Genomic DNA, 18,745 nt, shown 5'->3' with positions numbered 1-18,745 from the left:
CCTCAAGGTGCCCCCATCTCACCCAGGTCCTGCCCCACAGCAGCTGCCTTGGCACTGAAGCCCCAGCACTATGCCTGGCTGTTGCAGAACTTCATTTATTTCAGTTTTAGGTTATTAGCTTTCTGTCTTCATCTGAACACAGCAACCGGAGCATGAAATGCTCACTTTCACATTCAGCACAGAGCTCAGCCCATGCTTTATATCCCTTTTCCTTCCCTCCACAGCCACATCTTGGCACAAATATCAGAAACCAGAGCCGGCACAGGGTTTAAACCCAAAGACAGGAGCCAGAGGTTGCCCTTATTGCCCCAACATCCTTTCCCTCTTTTCTCCTCCCTGAGGATTTTGTTTCTCACACTGCACATCCAGCCTTCCTGGCAGCTCCCAGGAGCATTCAGTGCCCCTGCGGTGACAGCCTTGGACTCTTAGGGGCACAGTTGCACTACGTATAAACAATAAAACTCCTAGATGCTAATAATCATGTTAACAGCAACATGTTCTGTGAAAAAATGTCTTAGGAAGCTACTGAAATATACTGATGGTGTTCCTTCCATGATCAGTTTCTTGACAGTTGGTCAAAATAGGAACCAACCTATTTTTGAAATCTTTGCTCCTTTTTTAATTATTATCATTTTCTTCTCGAGTGATCTTTGTCCTACTCAGATCGTCCTATTGCTGGGAAATAGTCATGAGGCCAGACTTCAGGCTTTCCTTTCAAACTACACTCACCAGCCACCAGAACTCCATCAGTGTCCAGAAGCGATGAGGCTCTGCCTTAAAAATGATTATTTAACAAAGATACTAAACAAATGGGATCTCTCTCTTTAAACATTTGACCCTGAGACAGATGAGGAGGGGAGAGAGGGAGGGAGAAGGAGAGAGAAGATGGTAATCGCTTTAGATAACAACCTGACTCATGCTAATAGCAGCCTAATTGCTATCCAAGTGCTTTTAGCAGGAAACAGACACACCTAGAGAGGCACTCCTGCAGAAGAAGATCAGTTTTAAATTGAGGAAGGACAGAGATTTAAATGAACTTTCAGCTGAGCGTAGTGGAAAGTAAGAAATATTTGTTTGTTTATGCAAAAGTCACATCCAAGAGTTACTCAGTATTGCTTCAGGGACTGGGATGGTATGTAATTCATATGAGAAACGGATACACAGTAGGGCTCAAAGTGAAACAAGGAATTATACTTAGGCAGGGGAAATAAAATAGCCATATTTTGGGAGGAAGTGGTTGAATGCTCTTTTTCCAGCATAAATCAGCTTCTGCAAAGATTATGACCCTTATATGAATAAAATTCATAAATGTCAGTCCAATAATACAAAGTAAGACCTTTATGTGAGAGTAGGTGTGATTATACTAAGTGATTTGCCTGGGAGAAAGCTCTGTACAAACGGAGTGATTTGTCATTGATTGAATAATCCAATGTAAGCATCCAGCATGCCCTCTGATTGCAGCAGCCGTGCTGTCTTACACTAAAGAGCAGCTGTCTTTTCTACACAGCTGTATAGTGAGTTTCTGTAATAGCTCTTTCCTCTGAAAGCCCAGCCCCAAATCCTCATTGCAGCACTCTGACACAGCAGCTAAGGGGTCAACACTGTAAGCGAAACCACATTTCTACATCAGTCTGTAGGCAAGCCACTTAGCCCCTGTTCCCCAGGTGCTGTTACTATTTCCTAAATCTCTTCTCAGAATGGAGGCTGTGGCCAGCGGACGTTTCCTGTAGCTCTCAGTCACAGATCTGCCAGTTAGGAGGAGAACCAAGATCTGGACTTCCAAGTCACAGATGATAAAAAGCTCTTTTGTTCACACAGTGCATGCTCTATGTAGTAGGTAGAGTTGAGTGTGAAAATGGAGTATGTTCTCTGATGAAGGTGCCAGATCTTTCAGCAAGGGAATTTATGTACTTATTTGACTCTGGAAGTTGCTCTCTTTTCGTTTTGTGCTACTACATAACTACAGTCAAGTGAATGTCAATAGGAATAAACAAAAAAAAAAAACAACATTTTGAGGAAATTGATCATGCATTTGTAGGACGTAAAAAATGACTGCTTGCTTTTGCTGCCTTCTGCAAGCCATTTTCATAGATTCTTGTGTATCTTTTTATTCTGGGTTAAATTAAAAAAATTGAGAGATCTATTGATAATGGATTTTGCATGCAGAACACGTGACTGTACATTTACTTGAACGTTACTGTCTCTTTAGCATAGTATTTTTTCTATTTGTAAATTGAATTTGATAAATGTCTAGAAACATTAGAAGCCAGAAATTAGCAATCTTGAGTTGTTGAATAATAGTATTGGGGTAGGCTGCTATGGCAACAGAAAGTACAGCCTCTGAATTCACACAGGAAAGATTTGTATAGCAACTGTTTTTGGATACCCTGTCAATGCACAAGCAGGAAAATATACTGACCTATCCGGTAGTCTCTAGGAAGAGAGCAGCAATAAAATAAACTGACATGTTTACTACTTTGCATTTGTTTTTGAAATACACATAAATGCATGCCTTACATCTGTAAAACAAAACAAAAGAGGAACACAAAGGCCAAAATGACAGTGTTGAATCACTGACATGAATCACTGGCATGAAAACATTTGATGAATATTTATTATAAATTAGTATTTACATTATATTTAAACTTGGAAACTCAACCAATGATGGATTGTCATTGTCAATGTGTTATATATCATACAGACTCAAACCAGGTAACCATCCTTGCCCTTGAGGCAGCTAATTATTTTTTTCTTCTTCTTTTTTAAGACTTGTGAGATTTTACGGAAGACCTTTCTATTAGATATATGTCAAGTTCAAATGACCTTGGCCTATTACATAGAGCAACACTCATAACAAAAGGAGGGGTTGGTCACGCTGCTGAGTGGTCTGTTTCTGCCTTCCTTCAGCGGCCAAAGGAATTGGTCACGTTAATTACCGGTGCTTTGGCTTAGCCCTTATTTTTCAATTTGAAATTCTCTTAAAAATAAGGGGAAGAGAAAGAAGCATTCACCTTATTATCACCACTATCCGTACATGACCACTCCACAGCCACAGGTCTGTAAGTCGCTGACAAACATGGTGTCTGTCTGTCATCACAAGTCACCGGCGTCTGTCGCAGAAGTTCAGCTCGGCACAAAATATACAGCTATACACGCACACTCCCGCTGATGAAGTCTGTCTGGAAACAGAGTTTTGCTTTGCAAAAAGGGATGGTAACTTTTGAATAGGAAAATACCAATGGATTAATTAGAGCTAATATAGAAGAACCTGTAAAGTGTCTATTACTTGGTATCTTTAAGAACAGAATAAAAAAAAAAAAAAAACATCTGACAGAGGTGTTGTAAGTAAAGCAGTTTGGGTCAGGGAGATGAACCAGATGGCATCCTGAATTTTCTGTTTCTGTGGCTCTGCGATCCCTGCATTTTCAGGGCTGTGAGCCTTAGCTTCACAAAGACCCTCAGGTAGGATGGCATATTCCAGGGGAGGAAAGTTGAAATGAGATGTCAAGGGGGAAGAAAGAGAGCATCTGGAAGAGTGTCATATGCTCTTAGTCATTTTTCTACCAAATTTTTTTTTAATGTCCATGACTCACTCACTGAAATAAGCCTTCGGGAAAAAACATTTTTAAAAAAGTGTAATTCATCTGGCGCACAATAGGGGGACATCTGTGCAATACAGATATTTTTACTTAATATGTGCTGGAAAATGTAACTGGTAGACAGTAAATAAATTTTAACGAAGCAGAAAGATGTCTGAAGAGATAAAAAAATAAAAAATAAAAAATGAGTTTGCAGAACCTAAAAGCTGTCTAACTGTAGAAATTCAAATACTACACATTAGTGTTGCTGTACTGGGAAATATGCAGACTGGGTGTGCTAATTTCAGAGGATATTTGTTCACTGGCTATTTGTAGGAAGCGGCTGATGACAATGTCTTTGGCCTTGGTGGTCTCCATATTCCTCTCTCGTGATATCTGCATGCTGATTTGGTCTACGTTAGTCATGATGAGCTCCGAGGCCAGGATCTGAGTGGGGGATGCCCTGTTTGCTGTGCTGTCCATGATGTACTGCTTGTACAGCTCCACCAGCTTCTGCTCGAGGTAGTCATTGAGGGCCGAGTCAGAGAGAGGCTGCTGGTGTGGCATTAAGCTCGCCAGCCGCCAGCACGACGAGAAGCCTTGGACTGGCCTGCGGATGGTCTCGCTGGGGGGGACCTTCATGGACTCCATCGGCGGCGGAATCTCTGAGGACTCCAGGAAGGGGCCAATGCCACTGTCGCAGGTAAAATCTGATGCCACTGAGCTAATAGGCACCACGTAGTCCCCAGCTATATGCAAGTCATTGTAATTCTTGCAGATGCTTTTGCAGGAGGATGGAACCAGGTAGGTGTCTTTTCTTGCCAGCCCCTCGCAGATGTCCATAGCTGGAGATGTCTGCCCTTCGGGCGCTGGGTGCTGCGTGGGCTGCAGGAGATTATCCTTCTGCCTTTTGCTGTGTTTGCTGCCTTTAGAGTGGACTGAGGAAAAACATTTGCCAGCAGATCTGCATCGCTGAAGGAAGCTTTTTCCTTGTGCTTCATCCCTGGAAGAATAATTAATGGACCTCATTTCATACACCACTTCCTCAGCTGCCACATTGGTGCAGAGCTCAGAGCTCAGGTCTTCACAAAGGTAGGCAATTCTGTGAAGGTAACCTTCCGACAGCATCCTTCGAGAAAGGAAAGGAACCACCAGCAGACAGAAAAATGACAAGAAGAAACCATTAGTTCATTACCAAGTCAGTGAGTGATGATTATACTCGCACCTCTGTTACAAGCTGCCGAGATATATTTCTGATTTGGACATCAACACATGTCTCTGTCTTTCTGGGAGACTTGAGTCAATAAGTGAAGTGATCAGATTGTCTCCCCGTTGTGCTGTTAACTCAATTGCATCAAAGTATATTCTGTGTAACACAGCATATGGTATGTATGATACATCCAAAGACAAGTGAATTGGGAAGAGAGGAACAAGAAGTGGTTTGCTGTGGTAATAAGTGTTATAATAGCTTGCATTTAAATATTTATATTTTTGCCCTTTATTTCAGCTAAAAAGCCAAGGTGAATAGTGGTGAGGTGGGATCTCTGCAGCACATGCAGTACTACATCATTGCTGCTGATGACTGTTCAACTAACATTTTACAAGAGTGAAAAGACTTTCATTTCTGAGTCAGGTATCTCTTGTGTTGCAGTTGCTAGTGCAAAATGCTGCAGTAGTATTAAATGTTGGCTAAATCCTGTCTAACTGTGGATATGGACTTGAGGCATATGTTGGTAAGAAGATAGTGTGAGAAAAGACTTTCCTCAGGGGGAAAATAAATCACTTCCACACTATGAAGATGGCTGCTGCAGGAAAAAAATAATCTTCCTTCAGAAGGAAATATTCATGAAAATTAAATATACCCAAACACTTGCTTTGGTGACTCTGAATCCCTTCTGCTGTTTCAAATTGTGTGAGATTTCCCACAGGCAGGTAACATTTAATGAAATATAGTCCATTTTAGTCCATTTACATGAGAGGCAAATATATATATATACACATATATATATTTGTAGCTTGCCAATCTTTGCAGTAAGTTGCTGTTGTCTTGTGTTAGGTTTTAGCTGTAATTAAGGTACCACCACAGAAATCTCACCCAAATGCTTGAGGTGCTCTTGTTGTAAACCTCCCCTTCTCTTCCCCTTTTCCTTCTTTCCCCTCCTTGTGCAGTGCAAAGGCTGTTCCCTTCCCCTCTTGCCCTGACCCAGAGGGCTTTTGTGTCAAGTCGCCACCAGCTTAGGGTAGCAGGAACTGTTATACACTTATTCCTACATTGACTTTTAATGTTGATTCTGAGAATCAAGTGAAAATATAACATCTGGCCTATTCGCTTCTTAACCAACATGCGCAAAGCCATGTGTGCTCAGGTAGCATGTGACACTTCTGTCTTTCCTACTACCCAGATGCATCTTGTTTCTGTCATAAGGTGATACATTAGGGAAATGAAACTGCTGGTTTCATTTCTTCGTGCTGCATTCTGCAGTACCCATTTTCAGAGTTTTAGAGCACAGGGTCTGAGACTGAAGTGGAAACAAAAGAACAGGCAAATTCAAAAAGATTAGGCTCCCGTCATGCTTACGAATTACATGTTTTGTTGAACGAGTTACAAGTTTACCCTCTGAAGGTTGCAAGAGCTGTGGCACTAATCTGATGATATTCACAGCTCTGCAAGGAAATCTAATTGAAGCTCTGATGGGTGTTGTCGAGAGCCAGAATGCAGAAGTGAGCTACATATATCTCTGGTCCTAATACTTATCATATACCCATATCACATTGTTATTCCATCACGACTGATGGCTGGCCACACAGTTGGGTCACGCTTAATTCTTGTATTTTACATCAGACAAGGATGACAGTTTTCATTAATTCTGCTTTCTTTTGTCCCTTCTCTTAGTCCCCCTCCTGTGCCACACACACACCTATACACCAAGATTATAAATGCATGGGGATTATATCTAATGCCTTTCAATATTTGGGGTTTCACGCTCCTTAAATTCACCTTTCACTTTCCTCTTCCTGAATATAATTGCTCTATTTTTGTTGTAGAAGGAAAAACAGTCTGGTCTACAATATTGATCTGGTGCATTTTGCACACAAAGTGAACAAACCAATATTTCCTTGCACAGCTACTGTCTTGGCAAGGGGAGCTGGCTACGTCCTATCTAAGCACAGATCACAGTGGAGACACAGTTTTTCAGAAGAAGAAAAGCCTAAAGGCAGGATGAATGTTTAAAGCCATGTGGAGAATCCAGTGGTATTGCTACTATTTTCTGAGTGGTGGCAAATTTGCTGGAATATAATGCTTGGAGATGGCGCCAATGTTTGCATAAAGACCTCATATTATAGTCTGGGATCAAGCAAATAGAATGGGGGTTCTTGGCTTAGGGTAAGCAAAAAGCTTAAGGAACACATGAGAAGTGTGCACAAAGTGATATGATAGATTGTGTCCCGTAAAAAACCTGAGCAAGATCAAAAGTTGCTAGGGAGAATGGAAAGAACATGGTGCCAGCTGGGATCACTGCTCTGTGGGGAAAGGGATATTATTTTGCATTGCAAAAGGAGGGGACAGAAAGCTCAGAGAATAGAAAGGCCTGTTTTGAAATGGAATATATCTGGCTTTCAGTTCTCTGAGTGAGGCTCTGAATGGCACTGAAGTTGTGCTGTTGGTGGTTTCAGTTCAAGTTATAGCACTGGGTATAGCTATAGGTATAGCTTAATTAAGCTATAGATACAGCCTATGTTCTAGCTGACAGCAGGTCAGGACTGCAATTAAAGTCTCCCCATCTCAAGGGAACCCAGACCTTGTGGATTCATCTTTAGTATGTTTTTTCCTAGTATTAACAGTCACTTTTATAGTCTGTGGAGAAACGGACCCTTCGCTGAGGTTTGAGATCTCCCTCAAACTGCAGGGCATGCATGTGAGAGTTCCCCTGGCAGGCAGGGTAGGCTGGAGCAGCAAGCCCGCATATGCTGTGGGATCCACATCTCACCTTCCACCAGGGCTGGGATGAAACAGCTCCTGAGAAGCCTCAGTGCAGCCAGCATGGGGAAATCAGGACAGTGAAGAAGGAAGTGAAATGAGCTGTGCGTATGGATGAGTATATAGCCCTTCCTTAATGCATGAAACCCATGGGTTTTGGTGTCTGAACCCCATTTGTTAAGGGCTATCTCCAGTGCCCAGAGCTGGCTTAGGTAAAGGTAGTGGAGGCTGCTGCTTGAGGTGGGAGTTGGCCCACTTTGCCCAAGGCAGAAGAGAAGAGGACCAGCTAAGCGGTGCTTCTGCACAAGCATCCAAATGTGATCCGCTGTGTTTGTCACTTCCCCTACTGTTGCTCTGGAAGACCTGAGACCCATGGGACTGTTCCATGAGGCTCTTCCAGCAGCAGCAGCAGCAGCAGTCCTGAGCCAAGCACCTTTTGCGCAACGCCCCCCCGCCCCCCGCAACTCTCTTAGCTCAGATCTTTTTGTCTTCCTTCAGAAGAAAATCGGAGCCCAGCTCATCTTTATTCACATGTCCACAGTTCAGGAGTTTCAGGAAAGCTAGGAGTCCCTCTCCCACAAGGATGTATGGGCTGCTTTGTGGGGAACAGATAGAGAAGGTTGAAGAGGATGAAAATCCCATATTTCAAGAGCAATTGTGGTTCTGAAGACAGCACTTTTGAAATGTTCTTATCACTTCTTAAGGCAGCAGAAATTGCATGTGGACGGTGGCTGGGACTCTGCAAACGTGTGCAGGCATTCAGAACAGTCAGAAAAAGCACATCTTCATTTCACCAGCTACCAATCACGTTGTCCAAGGAAGCAACAGAGAGATCTCCTCAGAAAATGCATTATGCTTTATATGTTTATTTTAATGTGAGATGTTCTTGTTTGACAAATGTCTACACAGTCATGCTAAATGGATGGCAATGAACTCCAAGAGCACCTGGCTTCCTTCACTTTGAAAAATACATTCTTAATGTATGTTTGAGTGCTGTTATATCTTTAAGTGGAGTTTTTGAGGGGACAGAATTCCATAAAAATAAAACAAAAAGTGTATGTGGGTAAATAGAGCTTCTCGAGCTCTTAAATCATTTCCCATCCAACTCTGTTTTATTAGTTCCTCGAAGCTTTGTACAAAGCCAGCCTGATTTATTGCTTTCCACATTTTCCTTAATCATCTGTACCCATACAAACTTGTTTTAGGACACCATCAATCTGATTCGATAGCATTTTACATCTAATATGCAAAGCTGTAAGCCGCAATATGAAAAGTAAGGCAGGAAGGGATCAAGCTCCGCATTCATTAGGATGACTTGACTACATAATATTGCTAGACTGTGCTTTTCCCCGGGATGGAAATAATTTCCTGTTTCTGCATTTCTGTGTTTATTTTAATTAGTTGTCAGTTGTTGTTATGACTGAACTATTTGCACTGAAATATTTTGTATCTAAGCAGCTGAAATAAAAGGGAAATAAATTCATGTGCACATGTGGTATAGAATACACTTTCTAGAAGTGAAAAGAATAAATGGTAAAGCAAGAAAGACAGAAAAAGCTGAAGGGGTTTCCCAGGAGGAGTGAGGGAAACGTTGCACTAACAAACCTTCAAACATTGGTCACATCTGCTAAAGGGTATAAAAAAGGAGGGGAGGGTGTACACCCATGTCATACTGTGAATTTGCATCGAACCAGGAAATTGGCTGTGAATCAGGAAAATGCAATGACAAAATTTCTTTGTTTATATTTTTTAACATCATCTTTCCATTTTTCAAAATAAAAAAGTCTCAACATGTTTTCTATTAATATTTTTAACATTATGCCCATTTGTGTCTATTACAGTGCCTATTTTTATTTCTAATCTAAAAATAGAGTACACCACTTCTAAGATGATTTGAACAGTATAATACCATGCAAAAATCAATAAAAAATACCATAATGTTTATAAAAACAATACACCTGGTAAGACTCCCTGTAAAAGTATTCTGAAGAACATTATTTTAGTATGATTTTATGACAGTCTCCAGAAGGATCAGAGGATCAATCAAAAATTTTTTACATTCACAATCACGGTCAATTGTGGTTCTGAAGACAGCACTTTTGAAATGTTCTTATCGCTTCTTAAGGCAGCAGTAATTGCATGTGGACGGTGGCTGGGACTCTGCAAACGTGTGCAGGCATTCAGAACAGTCAGAAAAAGCACATCTTCATTTCACCAGCTACCAGCTGCAATCCCACGCAAACAGAACCAAGCTGCTTTGGTAAGCAAGAGCAACATTTTCATACTTTTATATAGTGCATAGTATATTTTAGTTCTTACCTCCAAAGATATAGCAGCTGACCAGGTACACAAACTGGTTGTCTTACAATCTGTTTAAAGCTTCCTGTGCGCCTGTCCTACCCCAAAATGCAGCGTTCTGTTTTTATTTCCTTTTCAAATACACTTCTAAGATGACATTTGCTTTATTTCCAATCCTCTGTAGTGCAGAAGTATAGAAAGAAAGTCCCTTAGGAGTTGAGGGGGTTTTATAACTGACGGAACCACAACATGCTAGCCTTGCTTCCTCTTTTATGTCTAAATGAAACTTCATTGTGAAACAGTGTATTGTTAAAATAACTGGTTACAACACACTCAGTCCATGCAGCCAGACTTCTCTTTATTAACCGTTTAAAACAAACAAAAACAAAAATTGTTCACCTTAATGAATTGAACATCTAAAACGGTCTTAGATAAAGTGCTTGTCTTTTTGTGATTTATGGTTTATTATATTTCAACCATTACCTACCATTTTATTTTTAATTGACACAGCAAGACATCTAGACCTGTCAAGATTGTGGTGATGCCAAATATACAAGAAGAGTGAGATGCCGAAGCAGAAATGCACTTCACAGCAGGACTACTTTGTTGTCTGCAGACCTTCTTATACCTCAGCTTCCTCCCAAACAGCACAGGTTAGCTGGTTTACCAGGTTTTGTTTTCGCTGCAAAACTTGTGAGGAAGGTTCAACACAAGGTGCACTCAGCTTGTCTTAGCAGGGGCAGTATGTTAAAATACTTTGGGCAATGGGGAGTTCACCCTCCAAGCTTGAGGTGCATGGACAATGACTATGGCTTTGAGATTGGTATGGGACATACCTTAAGGGACAGAGGACGTGCACAGTTTCAAGGATGTAACAGCAAGTCCAATGCATCAAGAGTACTGTATCCACATCCTCTAAAGAGAAAAGTGCTTCAGGTAAGCTGCACTGTTCCTTCTTTCCTTCTTACCACAATCCTTCTACTCCCAAGAGCACTCCCAAGAAGATGCACTATGTGCATCTATCTCATCTTTTTATTTGAGTTCAGGAGTGTGTTTTCAAAACAAATCTGCCAGGTGTATGCACTCGCTGTGCTCTGGTTTGCCTCACAGACCTGTCTCGAAGCACATGAAACAGGATTCCTCATGGGACCACAATAGAGGTAGTCCAAAATAACTTCATACCATGGTTTCATGGTTTCAGCACCAGCTGTTTTGCTGTCCACATCTACTCTGGCTGCGATGCAGTACGGGCTGATGTAGGCAGAGCAGAAGAATGCTGTCAAGAGGCTCATCTATAAGATAGTGCTGGACAGTTTATCATGTCTTCATGAAGAAAACCTCATCCAGTGATGCCATTGAATTAGTGTGTCTCAATATATTATAAGTGATAAAGCTACACTGCTATAAACGTAAGAGAGAGGGCTTGATTTCCTTCTGTACAGCTACAGGCTGCACCACAGACGTTCCGTATAAACCTCTGCATAGCCTGGGACTGTTTTGTCAAGCAGCACAAAGGCAGCTGCCTGCCAGCTGTACGTGAAATGTCTTTACTAGAAATTGTAACTGGGGAGCCTTTGAGAGGACCCATATTCTGCAGCTTTTTCTTAAAATTAGTAGTAGGAATAAATGCAGAAAATAAATCAATTTTCTTGTGCATATATTCAAGCAGGTATGTACGCAGTAAGCTCCATCAGGTTATCAAGCAGTTTTAGCTCTACCCTTGTTTGGTAAGTCTATGCCATTAACTAGGAATTTTGGAATTTAAAAAGGTTTAGGACAACACCTTAAGATTATCACCTAGTGTATAATTACTTTGTGCAATATGACAAAGGGGATATTTTAAAACAGTCTTTGGAAGGGAAGTGGGTATGGGAAAGAGATAAGCACATTATTCAGTACTTTGTCATAAAAAATGATGACGAATGATTCCTGCTCCTTGCTGTAGCAAAGCCGGTTGTATTTCCCTCCATAGCATGGAGACGTCTGGCTGTGCTGGGTGCCCGGAGCCTTGCTGCCAGGAGCCCCCCAGCAAGGCGGGGCAGCACCTTGGGCATGTCTTGTGAGGTCACGTTAGGCACCCAGCATTTGGTGTTACATGCTTAAAAATAAAATAGCTATTTCATCATGCAAATGACTACTGGATCTTTTAGTTATCTATAGAGGTAAGGACCATGACCTTCCTGATTTCTTGTTGTATTGTGACTTGCTTTTTGTACTTCAGTGACAAGTGAACTATTTGTTGACTTGCATGCTCTTTCTAGTCAATAGAAAATCTACAGGTTCAAACTCTGTGCAAGTCAAAAAGAAAAACAAGGCCTTTTATCTAAGAAAATTAGAAGCAAGACCATTGCACCCTGTGATAAAATCTTCAATGGGAGTTTGCTTTGAGAAAGGGCAGCGATGTTGGACTTAGTATATTGAAGCTGTTATACTGTCTGTTCCCAGCATTAGCCTTGCTAGGAATGCACAGCCAACTGATGGAGTCTTTTCAGTGCATGCTCTTTCTCCTCTCATACTTTACATGAACTATGTCATTGTCTTCATTCATAATCTTATTTTTATCTTAGTGGTCAAACTGCTCTACCTATATGTTTTTTACAAAGACCATAAATAATGCTGCATCGGTGCACTACAGATAAAGTACCTTATTGCACAGGTGATCCCACCGACAGCAGAGGGTGTGATATGCTTTCTGTGCACAACTATGTATGGGCACATAATCATATAAGCACTGTTATTTAGTCTGGAGTGTATGAAGCACAGTGCTTGTAAAACACCAAAAAAAGTATTGTGTAGGGCTGATTGGCCTCTTTCCATTGCCAAGGTCTGGAAAAAAAAAAAAAAAAAAAAAGGTTTTTTTTCTTCTTTTTCTTTTTTTTTTTATTAATAGTATGATAATTTATATTTTTTTTGAATAAAAAATAATCTAAATGTCATCTGCTTTTTTACACCTCTCTAGCATCAGATAACAGTGAGGCTAAAAGGGGATCCACAATGTATAGATACACAGATATATATGTACTGAAGTACTGGTGTACACAGTAAATACCGTGAAACACATCACAGCTTTTCAGTCAGCAGCAGAGAGCAGCTTGAAACTGCGCTGTGCTGGGCAGAGTGCAAACTGCACCATCTTTCGGCAATGTACCTTATTCCTGCCCAACTCAGCAGCCTGCTTGGCTAAATGGGTTGTCAGCAGCTACAAACCCCTGCTTGCGTTTGTACCTTCCAGGTCTCTTTAGGAGCCTTCTGGGGTCATTTGTTAAGCGTTCCAGGGTACAAAGACATCAGTTCTGCTCCTTTCATAGAATTTGTGCTGTGGAAAGCCCAGTCCATTTTTTAGTAAGTCCAGTTTCAATGGAGAAACTTAGCAGTGCCCTTTGTTTGCCTGGATTTTTCCCCAGGATGCATGATTCTTTTGTAAGTCCCTACACTTTCAAAATGTGCATGTATAATGTGAAGGGTTGTTTGTTTCTCCCTGTGTTTAGTTTTGTTTAATGCTTTGCATACACTGAAAACTTTAAATGCTGGAAACTCATAAATATTTTCGGCAAACAATGTGAAAAAATACCTTCATTATTATATTTTATCTGTAAATCTCAGTATGAGTAACAAATGTACTTCAGATGCTAAACAAATTAAGCAGCCTTTCCAGATCACTGCATTTAGATGTAACTGCAGAATAAAAAGTGCTTGAGCCTGTATCTCAGCTCCATAGTGCCAGATCGTTTCCTACTGCAGGAATCCCAGCTTCTTTGAACACAGGGTGTTATAATGCAATTTTTGCTTCACAAGTCCAAAATGGCTACTCCTATTTGCTCACTTAATTAAGTTGCAGCTAATTGCATCCTATGTACCAGATAGAAAAGCATCATCATTAGATTCCTGATAAGACTAACCAGTAGACCTGGGAGGAAATGCTTTTGCTGCTTGAAATGTAGTTCCACCTTTCATTTAAGAAGAATTTTTAAAATACAGTGTCTAGAGGGAGATTTCTGCAGCCAACAGCATGGTCCTAGGCAGAGGACAGCAGAGCCTGACATTATTTTATCAACGTGGCCAGAGCAGGGTGTAGCCTTCCGTTCCCTCCTCCCCTTGGCTTTCTCCCCCCAGGAACCTTTTTCTGATTTTTTCCTTTGGATGAGCTTCCCTTCTCAGCAGGTCTCCAGATTTAACAGGCTTAAGCTTCAGCAACTCCCAGCTGTAAGAGGAGAAGCTTGTTTCACCTGTCTGTGCCTTGAGGACAAGGAAGGCTATTCCTCTCTGCAGGACCATCTCACTACGACATCCGTAGTTTTCTTCCTGGCTTTCTTCTGATCATATTTCCACTCTGGTTAGATGGACTCTCTGGGATGAGCCAAGATTATCTGTGTAATTCCAAGGTGGGAGTCAGTTAATTGTATTATAAAACTTTCGTGTTATATCCAGAGGCAGTACAGACAGGCTGGAATACTGCCTACCTGTATGAAATCCTGCCACATGATATATACTCTAATTCTGATGCTTGTATTGAATCTTTGTTAAGAATAAATCACACCTCATGCTGCTGAATTACTTCTTGGTTTAGTGACAACTAGTCGCTAGTGCTGAGGCTTCAAGTTGTCAGGGAGAGAGCTTTTAACTAGAAAACAGGACCTTGCAACAGATTTTTGCTTCTTCTTTTCATAGCTTTTTTTTAGGATACATCAAAATACCACAAAAATCACAGAAACCCAAGAGGTATTGCAGTGGTCTGGTTATGTTGGTTGTATTGGCACGTGTGCACTGTCCAAGCAGAGCCATCCAGTGGCAGCTGGCTGTATTTCATGTATCTTTATCTCAAGTACTGGCTTTTGCTTTAACTCTGATTATCACACCCTTCACTTCTTATTCTTACATCTTTCCAGTAACCAAGAAAATGCACTTTTTCAACTATCTCGGATTCTCTAGTAGTAAAATTCAACTGAAAATTATGTCTAAATTGAGGCACTGTCTTCAGGAGGTTTACAACAGAGATGATTGGGGAAATCTGGGAGCTGCGACAGAAAAAGCAGTGGACCCACTGAATACTTTTAAGAAGATAATAATAGAAAACACTCCTGCACTTTGGTCCATACAAACCAGATCTCAGAAAAGCATTGCCTGTGGTTTTGTTAGAGTCAGGCGTTCCTGGGCACCTGTGCCATGAACAAACTAGAAAAGGAAAAGCAACAAATGTCATGAGCTGGAACAACCACAGGCAAACCACAGGCTCCTTCTGCTAGCAAAGAAACTATGCCCGCTGCGGTTTGCTGCTGAAGAGATACCCAAGAGCATGAGACCTGGCAGAGTGGGCGAGTGGAAGGAATGGCATTGTGGGCAAGGGTCTGAATAGCAGGAGGAAAGCTAAGGGCCGCTGAGCTGATTTTTTGATGGTTGTTGCCAAGGAGCAGAAAAAAAAAAATGAAATCAAGCAACGATATGGGCATAGAGAACCAAAGAAGCTTTTTCAGGTGGAGGCTCAAACTGAGATTTTGCAAGGAAAGCTGAGAGCAAAAGACTTTTTAGTTGCATAAATAAGAGGAAAGAAATGTAAGAAAAATGCATCCCCTGTGGTTTCTGAAAACAACAAATATATTTGCTTTGAAGTGGAAGACAGTAAGTTACATTTTCAGGAAGACCGGGATAGAAACAATACAAAGACTTAGGAATAAGATAGAACATTTTAAATTAATATATATATATATACATATATTTGAGTCACCAATGTGTACTCATAGCAAAGAAGGTCAGTAACACCCTGTGCTGCACTAGGCAGAGCATTGCCAGCAGATTGAGAGCTGATCCTTGCCCTCTGCTCAGCCCTGGTGAGACACACCTGCAGTGCTGGATCCAGGGTGGGGATGCTCAGTACAAGATCCCCAGTACTTGCTGGTGCAAGTTCAGTGCAGGGCCACAAAGATGATTGAGGGACTGGAGTATCTGACATAAGAGGAGCGGCAGCGAGAGCTGAGACTGCTCAGCCTGGAGAAGAGAAGGCTCAGGGGGATTTATTCATGTGCATAAATACCTGGCAGAGGGAGTAAAGGCAGCAGAGCCAGACTCTTCTCAGTGTTACCCAATGACAGGACAAGAGGCATTGGGCACAAACTGAAATACAGGAAATTTCACATAAACAAAAGACAGCACTGTGAAGGTGCTCCAACATGGGAACGGGTTGCCTGGAGAGGCTGTGGAGTCCCCATCCCTGGAGGTGTTCAACACCCGACGGGACACAGCTCCGCGCAGCCGAGTCTCACTGCAGAGCCCTGAGCAGAGCTTGGACCAGGCGATCTCCAGAGGCACCTTCCAGCCTCAGCTGGTCTGGGATTATAAATAGGAAGGAGGTAGAAGATATGGTATTTGGTACAAAAGACAACAAATGTTTCTCTGGGAATATTTGCTGCTACGGCAGCATAAAATAACAGTGATGTGTGAAAGTACATTGATATAATACACCAGTACATGGGGCTGTAAGAACAGCAATATGATACATAAAAGCTGGATATGAAACTAGACAAAGAGGTAACAGAACAATCACAAAGGAGACTAAAGGCAAAGGAAAATTTTTATGCTTAAAGCAACTTTGAATATAAGACAATTCAGGCAATAATGACCACATTGCTCTTGAGTTCCTATGTATCCCTGAGTGAGACCTGTAAATATTGTATGGCTCATTTTCTCAACTCATAAAATCACTTAATAGCAAGCATTAGTTCACATGACATTTTCAGGAAAAAAAAAAAAAAAAGACAATCTTGTGGATTTGGTTACACGAAAGGGAAACAACCTCAAGTGATTTCAGCAATCACTAAGCAAAACTGAAAACTAAGTGAAAGCTAACCAAAGGAGGAGGCCACAGGCCAAGTAATTTCCATAGTGAAAGGAAATACTGGAACAAGTTTGGCTGCTGGCATCAAGAAACCAAAAAGAGAGTTTAGGAATTGGTAACGTTAAGGAGTTTAGCAAAATGTGCAAGACACAATTGCTCTCTTTTTTGTTTGTTTGTTTGTTTGTTTTAAGAAAAGGCAATTGTGAAGACACGAAAAGTAGGAATAACACCTACCAAACTGAAAAGTTTAACTCCAAAGTCAGTATTAAAGAATATTTGTATTTATTGTCCTGGGCATTCTAGAAGTATTGAAAAATGTAGGCCTGTGTGTCAGGGGAAGTTGGTTATTTCCTTTTTTTTTTTTTTAATAATTTGTGGTTTATCTTTTTTTTTTTTTTTCCTGCTAGGTAGTTGGCATCTTAATGACTTGGTAATGATTTTCATTAAGAAAGAACTAGATGAATCACTGGAAATCAAAGGTGCTTCAATATCATCATAAAACTGAGCAGCCTCTCATGCAACGTCAGCCATTTCCATACACCCAGATGCCAGGCTAAGGAGCTCTTGGTACCAGAGTGCAATTGACATTCTGCTATGGAATCACTGTCACAAATAAGAAATATTTCACAACACCTCAGACTCATCCAGGCATGATATGTGATGCAATGGCCACAGCAGTTTACATCTAGCCTTGTGACTGAACTTTGCACTTTGAGCCCGCTGTTATTGTATGTGCAGGCAAAGCTCCCCCCTCCTCTGCCATAAAGCAGTAGGCTGCTCGCTTGCTGCTCACAGGCTCTGGAGGGCAGAGAAAAGCCGTCATGGTGCAGGCGTTGTTCTCCAGTAGACCTGCAGGCTCTGTAGTCAGGCTGCTAAGCCAATGGTGTAAGCTGGAGACATGGTCCCTGGTGATGGCCCTGAAGGGTTGACTTGCTTCTTGTTTGGTTGGTTGGTTTTTAACTGCAGTGTTTGAATCAGGTACATCACCCAAGGGAAAAGACTTGAGGGGTGGAGAGGCACATCTCCATATCTCCACAGTCACATCTCAAAACTTCTGCACAATCCCAGGTGAGTCTCCAGCAAGAAGCAGGAGCTCTCCTGAAAAGCAGAAGCTGCTTGATCAGCTCTGGCTAAGGAGAGGGCTGAGAAGAAAAAAAAAACAGCTGTTCTGCTGCTTTCCTGCCAAGCAATAGGACCTCTGTGATGAGCTCAGTGGGTTTGACCAGCTCTTCATAGCAACAGAAGGGGACTTTCTATCTGGCATGCAGCTCTTAAAGAAGACCAGGAAAGAGTAAAAATTACCAGCACCCTGATTCACAATGCTGGAAACTACAGATTGATCCAATATGTACTGGTCGGATATGGTTGCCAAGAAAGGAGAGGAGAAGGGAGGAGAGGAGGGGAAAGGAAGAAAAGAAGAGGAACAGATAATCAAATTTCTCCGTTTTGCTGTTTTAAGTGGTGAACTGAACTCCTTAGGATTAGGAGGTAGTGAAATGTTTGTTGATGCAATCAGCACCTGACTGAAATGAGACACAGCAGGTGCATTTGTAATGAGGGGAGAGGAAACTTTGTCCTGTCCTCCAAAAAATGACTGCTATGAAACCGTTTCACAATTCATAAGATCTTTTACCTGCAGGCTGGAAGAAATTGTTCTTTTAAATCAGGCCCACAACCCCAGAAGGTTATCAGGATCGCCTGCTGCAGATGGCACAGCTTGGGCTTAAAGACACACAGCGGAGAGAGGAATGGTTTGAGCCTCTTGAGATTTGCATTAGGGAGATAAGACAAATTTCACAAGATTTCCTGAGAAATAGGCACTCCACCCTTGAACTGCTTCCTTTGCAGAGCACATTCCAGTTACTCATTCTTTGCCTCCTACGGTAAATAAACTGAGCATTACTCATAAAATTGTAGAATGAACTTTCCCATGACCAGGGAAATTGGTTATAAACAGTATCGTCTCTGAACCTGACTCGACAAAACAGAGGCAGGCTAACAAACACAGTATCCATCCACCAGCCTCTGTACCTGCAGAAGAACACAGCACACTCAGGAAAA

At 41.5% G+C, this 18,745-nt stretch overlaps 1 protein-coding gene across 1 annotated transcript; it reads right to left on the bottom strand.

Moving 5' to 3' along the window:
• Window positions 1-2,491: 2,491 nt before the first annotated feature.
• On the bottom strand, window positions 2,492-10,056 carry TASL (TLR adaptor interacting with endolysosomal SLC15A4). Its single transcript, XM_040531245.1, has 2 exons — window positions 9,877-10,056; window positions 2,492-4,707 (listed from the first exon to the last, which is right to left on the bottom strand). The coding sequence occupies exon 2, from the start codon at window positions 4,704-4,706 to the stop codon at window positions 3,831-3,833; it is 876 nt and encodes a 291-aa protein (XP_040387179.1). The 5' UTR covers window position 4,707; window positions 9,877-10,056; the 3' UTR covers window positions 2,492-3,830.
• Between the last annotated feature and the right edge of the window lie 8,689 nt (window positions 10,057-18,745).

This window comes from Cygnus olor, chromosome 1 (genome assembly GCF_009769625.2).
Source record: "Cygnus olor isolate bCygOlo1 chromosome 1, bCygOlo1.pri.v2, whole genome shotgun sequence".
Classification (NCBI taxonomy): Eukaryota; Metazoa; Chordata; class Aves; order Anseriformes; family Anatidae; genus Cygnus; species Cygnus olor.
The sequence above is the reverse complement of the archived record's forward strand: the minus strand, read 5'-3'. Positions and strand labels throughout refer to the sequence as shown.

Excerpts from the sequence above, each read along its gene's own strand:
- TASL (XM_040531245.1), bottom strand. The coding sequence starts at position 4,706 with ATGCTGTCGGAAGGTTACCTTCACAGAATTGCCTACCTTTGTGAAGAC.